The sequence below is a fragment of the Gossypium raimondii genome, chromosome 7 (assembly GCF_025698545.1).
Source record: "Gossypium raimondii isolate GPD5lz chromosome 7, ASM2569854v1, whole genome shotgun sequence".
NCBI classification, from domain to species: domain Eukaryota; kingdom Viridiplantae; phylum Streptophyta; class Magnoliopsida; order Malvales; family Malvaceae; genus Gossypium; species Gossypium raimondii.
Window position 1 is genome coordinate 41,830,085 of NC_068571.1, and position 7,628 is coordinate 41,837,712.

General features: G+C 30.3%; 1 protein-coding gene across 1 annotated transcript; it reads right to left on the reverse strand.

Annotated features, from left to right (window-relative positions):
- Positions 1 to 4,093: 4,093 nt before the first annotated feature.
- Positions 4,094 to 6,851, reverse strand: LOC105790734 (dimethylnonatriene synthase). The gene is made up of 2 exons (XM_012618484.2): positions 5,901 to 6,851; positions 4,094 to 4,911 (listed from the first exon to the last, which is right to left on the reverse strand). Exons 1-2 carry the CDS (start codon positions 6,816 to 6,818, stop codon positions 4,282 to 4,284), a joined length of 1,548 nt encoding a protein of 515 aa, XP_012473938.1. The 5' UTR covers positions 6,819 to 6,851; the 3' UTR covers positions 4,094 to 4,281.
- Between the last annotated feature and the right edge of the window lie 777 nt (positions 6,852 to 7,628).

Here is a 7,628-nt window from a genome sequence, read left to right on the forward strand (position 1 = left end):
TAATGTATGTTAACTTTGTTGATGTGGCATACACGTAAATTGTCACACATATGTTATGTTAGCAATTAATTAATTTTTTAATTAAAAAAGTAAAATTAGTACAAAAGTATAAAAATTATAAAAATAATATTTTTTAAATTTTAAAAAATTAATTAATTGTTGATGTGGCATATACATGATTGCCACATGGATGCCCCATTAGTAAAGTTTTCATCCATTTTGGATGGTTTGACAAACAATGCAAGTTCAAGGACTAAAAGAGGCAAAAAATTAAATGAATAGCTAAAATGATTTTTTTTTGTTAAATTGGAGAGCCAAATAAGTCATCATACATTTTAAATTTAATCATTTTACTTTGAATATATTTGCGTTTGAAAAAATACAAGCGAGTGTAAGATGCCAATCACAATTTTTTTATAGGCTTAACCCACAAATTAGTACTTAAATTATGTCATTTTCTTATTTTGGTATCTAAACATTTTTTTCACAAGTGATACCTAAACTAATATTTTTTTTTCAAGTTGATACCTTTTTTAGTTCAACCGTTAATTAAATTGTTAAGTCCATTTTAGAAAATAAAAAGACCAAAAAAATATTATTTTGTCTTTATATTCAACCTCTATCGTACCTCAACCGAATTTCAATCCAACTAGTTGATCCGGTTCTGAAAACATTGATTTTGAACAATGAAAGAACTTTTGGAAAACATAATTTAGATACTAACTTGTGGGCTAAGTCTTTTTTTTTTAAATAGACCTAACGGTTGAACTAACAGAAATACCAACTTGAAGAAAAAAAAAGTAATTTAGATATCACTTGTGACCAAAGAAAAGTTTAGATACCAAAATGAGAAAAAATGTATAATTTAGATACCAATTTATGGATTAAAGTATTTTTATATTATATTTAAGAAATAAAAAATGGATTAGAACTTGATATGGTAGAATATTTTAATTCAACAAATATTACTACATGTCTTATTTATTAAAATCTTAAATTTTATTTGATATTTTGACACAATTGATAAAGTTGTATGTACTTAATTGATTGGAGTCGTCCCAACACGTGATTAACAACTTCGTTGGTTCAAAGCACTTAACGTGCATGTCCTTGATGACATGATATTTAATTAAAGCGACATTTTAGAGGAAGGATATACAATTCACGTCAAATGAGTTGTTCGGTTTATATTCGTTTATAAGTCACATAAATGAATATAAATAATATTTCCATGTTTGTTTATTAAAATGTCAGAATTTATTTATGTTTATGAATAATTTTTTATGGTTTAAAATTCATTTAAATATTATAAAATTCACTTTTCTAGGACTATTATATAATAAATAGGATAAATTATAAAATAAATCATTGAATTATGCATTTAGTTTTATTTTGGTCACCTAACTATTAATTTTTTTCATTTTAGTTACTTAACTTTTCAAAATCGAATATTTTAGTTATCATTAAATGGGTGAAGGAAAGTTGGCATGGGTATTTTTATTGGTTTAATAATAAATTTAACTCTTTAATGTTTACATATTTTATCAATTTGAGCTTAAATTTAAAAATTCAACAAATTTAACCCTCGTGTTTACAAAAAATTTCAATTTAATTCTAATTCTAAAAGTTTTTTAAAAAAGAAAATATTTAAAAAACATTTTGGATAAAATTATAAAATGATTTAAAAATATAAAAAGTATAAATTAATTATAAATTAAAAGTCAAAACATATGTATTAAAAATAAAAAATATATAAAAAAAACTAATGATTCAAAATGGACATCTCCATGGGACATGGAACCGACAAAGCTATCTCTTTTGGCTTGTTCAGCCCATATTTCCAATTCTTGGACTAGATTTTCTGGGACTTTGGTCGTGTGACCAATGTATTTGGACTACCCAAGTTTGAAAATTATTAATGGCATGTCCAAGCCGAAAAAAACAAGGTGCAAAAATTTTCATTTAATGAAAGATCTTACATTACATTATTTTATTTATTCAAAGATTAGGTCTCTGTATATTTTAAATTAATAAGAAAAGGAATTCAAAATAGTTGTTTTGTAATAGTTTAATTTTCTATAGGAATTTAATCAAACAATATGATACTAATTTGAAGGAATAATTCTCAAAACTATACATGAACTTTGGTTTAACACATGAACTTTGATTTTGTGCAATTTTATACATGAAATTTTGATTTGATCCAATTCTCGTAAATTATTAACACAATAATTGATATGACATCATTTTATGTTTATATATTGCATATATAAATAATTATATTTATCTAATATAACAATAGATTGATTTATCTATTTCTTTATCAAAATTAAAATTTCAAGTACACATTTGAACCATAATCAAAATTTCACGTGTCTAACTACACCAAATTAAAGTTCATGTATACAATTACACATTAATTCAAAGTTCATATATAATTTTGAGATTTATCCCTTCAAAAAAATGTGTTTCACATAAAGGTTGATTTTCAACTACGCATTCAATTACAATAAGCCTTATTAACTAGCACATTAAAAGTTTGAGATGAACACAATTGATTATGTGGTTTGGAAACATTTTATGCTCGTAACTGGCATCACTAACTAATAAAGTAAAAATACATAGATAGAAAACTTCCTATGCCTGTGTGGTGGTCTTACCTAGAAATTAATTCACTATTAATTTACAATATAATACTTGATTTAAGTTAAACTTATTTACCAAGTTGCAACTTCGCTCTTATATATTAACTAAATCACCCTCCTTTCTAAATCTTTCCATAAAAATTCAATCACACACTAAACAAAAAGAATAATTTATTTACAATAATTATAATAAACAATATAAGTACTCTCAATCTTGCACATAACACCATATACATTGTTGACACCATTTTTTGGATGAAAACGGGGTCGACTTGGGTTTTGAAAAATGAAAATAAAAAAGGGAGTCGCCACCGATCCTTTTTCATAAGGTGTGATCGGATCACATTTAAAAGCGGTTGTTTTTAATAAACAATTTAATTTTATTAAAACAACGAATTTGGTCTACGAAATTCAAAAAACGGGTTCGGGAGTCGGTTACGTACGAGGAAGGATTAGCGCCCTCGTAACGCCCAAAATTGGTACCTAGTTGATTAGTTAATGGCTTAATGTCAAAAATTGAGTTGGGTTCATATTCGGGGTTAGAAAAGTCGAAATGCCGGCGAAAAGGGCCGAAATCGAAAGAGACCTTTCGGTTCTTCCTCTCCGTTAGTGCCGAAAACAGGTAAAAACCCCTTTTTTATTTTTATTCTATATCTTCTTATATATATGTATATATATTTGATTTAATAAAACAAAAGAAGAAAGAACCCACTTAGAAAACAGAAATAAAATGAAAATAGGAAAAAGGGAAATCGGAAAAACCAAAGAAAATCACCTTTAAAAAACTTTTTATTATTTCTTCCAATTTTTTTTTTTTCAAAAGCCCCTTACAAAGATGAAATTCGACTATTTATAACCCATTACAACCATTTTTTTACAATTTCTACCGTCATTGTACTTGTTGTTGCGTGTGCTCTCCCTTGCAGGTGCCAGAGGAGTTGGTGGAGCAAGTGGTGGTGGGCAACGGCGGCTGAGGGCAGGTAGGCTAGGGTTTCAGTTTTCTGAAACCCTAGTTTGACTGGGTTCTGAGCCTGTTGGGATTATTGGGCCAATTGTATTGGGTCATTTATTTTTTGTTTTGTTGGGTTTTGGGTGTTGTTTGGGTCTGGTAATGGGTTTATTGATTGGGTTAATTGGGTCCCGGGCAAAATGGGCTTGTACATAAATCTGTCCTTAAAAATTCAATTACACACTAAACAAAAAGAATAATTTATTTACAATAATTATAATAAACAATATAATCTTGCACATAACACCATATACATAACTAGACTTTTATTATTTTAAACATTTTTTTAACATTTCAATCCCTTACAATAATTTTACCTGGCAATGTCAAACACACTTTTCTTCAACCAGGTAGTTCATGAGAATATCTCGGCTATAAGCATAAGTGTTGTAATTTGTTATAGATTTCGGGTCTAATTTTATTCCAATTAAACATGATATTCAAATAAAATCTTTTTACTAATATCGACTTTAAAATTTAATAATGTGCTTACATTTATTCCCAAGTGCATTCAGTAAACTTATTTAATGCTCAACTAAAAGCTGTATCACCATGCCATTATCACATCCAATAATTATTTAATCAAAATATAAAACGCTAAATTTCTAGTATATATTTTTCACCATCTTAAAGGCATTCGTAAAACTCAGTTCCAAGGCGTGGCGATAATACAACTTCAAGAGGATTCAACTTAGGTAAGGCAAGTCCCAAGCCTTCTTCCATATCCACCGCGGTCCCCTCCGCCACCCTAATATCAAATCCCTGAATTAATTTCGACACCGTCAAGTGCACAACTTGCAACCCAAACGTCATTCCAGGACACGACCTTCTACCGGAACTAAACGGCATGTACTCGAAATTTTTACCTTTAACATCGAAATCAACATGTGTTGTCATGAACCTTTCTGGACGAAACTCATTGGCATTTTCCCAAACCCGTGGGTCTCGTTGTAGTTTCCAAAGGTTAACAATCAAACGAGTCCCTTTTGGAACATCGTAGCCGGCGATGCAACAATCTTGCATGGCCTCACGGATTCCGGTGATTGGTCCTGGTGGGTATAAACGTAGAGTTTCCTTAACTATAGCTTGTAGGTATTTGAGGTTCTTAATGTCTGATTCTTCAACCCACCTTTGTTTTCCAACGTGGTGATCTATCTCTTCTTGGGCTGCGATTAGAACATTGGGGTGGTTCAGTAGTAAAGAAAGTACCCATGTGATTGTCACTGATGTGCTTTCTCCTCCGGTCAATGTAAGAACCTGCAAATAGCAGTGGGGTTATAATGATGAAGTATACACATATTCAATCTTGTTCAAGTTTTAAGATTAACAAGTGCTGGAAACAATATTAAACGTGAAAATAAGTTGAGTAAGCTATATGACCTATCTATAGTTCAGGCCACCCGAAAAATAAGAGAGTTTAGGTAAATATATAGATCCGAAAAATGGGTTTAGACCAAAAAATAATACTCATCTAGAAAACGGATCGGGCCTCAAGTAAGGTTTTGTCCGGACCCGCCCTGAATTTATAAAAAGAAATTGTTTTCACTCGAATAGTTTAATAACTTAAACGAACACTTTAGAATAGTTTAATAACAATTTTGTAACTTTTTAAGGTTGACTAACCAAAACATAAACTTACAAACAATTTAGTGATATTGGATGTAATTCACTCAAATAAATTCAAGTAAAACAAATTTGTAAAATTATGAGTTGAGTTTTAACTCAAATACTAATACCCATTTGGCTTGTTTTCAATTTTATATTTCATGTTATCATATGAAAATTAAATGTATAATATTATATAATAATAGTAATTATTCTATTCACTGCAAATAAAATAAAATACTCAACAAACTAGTTTAAGATATTAAATATGTTTTCGTAAATAACAAAAAAAAAATATGACAACATCTTAAATTCAGTTTTAATTTTTTTCTCAAAATAATTATCTAACTAAAGTTATTAAAAATGTTTAAGTGGTTTCATGATTAAAAATTAATAAAAAAATATAAATTAGTAAATATTTATTATGGTACTCGTCATTATCGATCCGTTACTCAAATTCTCGATTGGTCCTAACTTGTAGTCTACAGGGTTTGTACTTGAGGTGTTTTTATTCTTCTATGAGATCGCACGATGTGGGATCGCACCGTCATGAAGGCGAACTCTTATCTAAAAAATAGGTAAGCTTACTAATAATTTAGTCAATTAGGAGTTTAAAAGATATAGTGTGATGTAACCATTACCAATGTTGTCGCTTTGACAATGGTGTCGCGTGTATGGCCTGAAATTACAGTATCCTCGGGCAAGTGAGTTAACATCACGTCCATGAAATCAGTTTCAGAGGCACCCTGGTTTTCCCTTTTCTTCTTAAGATGTTCTTCGAGCCAAACACTGATTACTGAGTCGAGTTCTTTGGCAGTTTCCTTCATGGAACGAACATGGCCTTGAATATGGAATCGTTCGAGCCACGGCAGAGCATCCGCCAAAACGTATATCCCAAATAGATACAACGCTCGCTTAATGGCTTCCATGTACCGCCACGGCTCGCTGTCTACTTCCCCGTACTCGTTACCGGAGAATCGTTTTCCGAAGAGCATCCTAAGGTTGATGTTAAACGTCAACCGTTCCAACGCCTCACTGATAGTCACTTTATCACCGTTTCGTGAAAGCCCGTACAACTCTTTGATGAACGAGTCTATTTCGGAGAACCGTATGTGCTTCAGCTTCTCCAAACGGTGGCTTGAAAGAAGCTCGACGGTGGCCATCTTACGGATGTTACGCCAATATTCACCGTATGGGGCGAGCGAAAAGATAGCGTTGTCGTAACCCATGTGCCGCCCGGCGGCGATGCTGGCTCGAGTGGCTAAGGTTCGGTCATTGTTGGTGAAACAATCCTTGGCGATTTCCCAACTGCTTACCACTAAAAGTCGGTGGGTTCCGAGTTTGAGTGAGTAGAGTGGGCCGTGTTTGTCCGCCATTGTTGCTAGGTTCTTGCAGATTGGTTCTTTCCCACCTAAGAGATGGAGGTGACCGATGAGTGGCAATGAACCGGTTGGTTCAGGGATGCAATGTTTCTTGGAGTTCTTGGGTGTTTTTCTGGAGAAAATGTATAGAAACAGCAACAAAGATGCAATCGATGGAATGTAAGTGTAAAGATCCATGGTGATTATGTGAGGTGGTGTTCAAGTTTTAGAGCAGACGACCTTACTTATAGAAGCGGATTTGTTTCCTTTCTAAAGTTTACGGATACGGCAATTATCAAGGGTAAAATTGTGGAATAAAAATTAAAACTAAAATACCTTACATTAAATTGATTAACTAAATTTAAAGAAAAGTAATTACTTCAAAGGTTAAAATATATTATAAGTTTTAATAAATTTAAATTTATATTTTTATATTTTTATCTTTAAGAATTTATTCTTTTCACCTTTTAGATTTCAAATTTCAAGTTCTAGGATTAATATTTTTAAAATTATTTTGTTAAATCTAGATTTATTACAGTATATCTTTTAGATGCATAATTACTAAGTGAGTATTATCTTATTTTAAAATATCAAACTAACAAAATTAATAAAATAATTTAATAGTATTAACAATTAAACTTTTTTTTTAAATATAAAAAATAAAAGGATAATGATTAAATTTTAAATCGTGGATGCTTGGATAATATCTAATTCTCAAATCCCCACCACAAAAACTCATTGTTTCGCTATCACCACGTTTCACACGCGTGTTCTTATGCTTAGGTAAAACGTTTGTATAACTATTATTTTGTACTTTTAAAAAATTAAGATTTCAGTTTTGTAGAATTTTTTTATATTTTAAAATTTAAGTTTAATTATTGATATTGTTAAATTTTTTTCGAGCTAATTACAAAATTATTAAGTAAGTTTTTTAAATTTAAAAAATGTAAAACAATAAATTTAACAAAAAGAATCTAACAGTGTTAACAATTAAATCTTGATTTTAAA

Coding starts and splice junctions, on each gene's coding strand:
- LOC105790734 (XM_012618484.2), bottom strand. CDS start 6,818: ATGGATCTTTACACTTACATTCCATCGATTGCATCTTTGTTGCTGTTT. Junction 4,912..5,900: donor TTGTCAAAGCGACAACATTG/GTAATGGTTACA, acceptor TGCTATTTGCAG/GTTCTTACATTGACCGGAGG.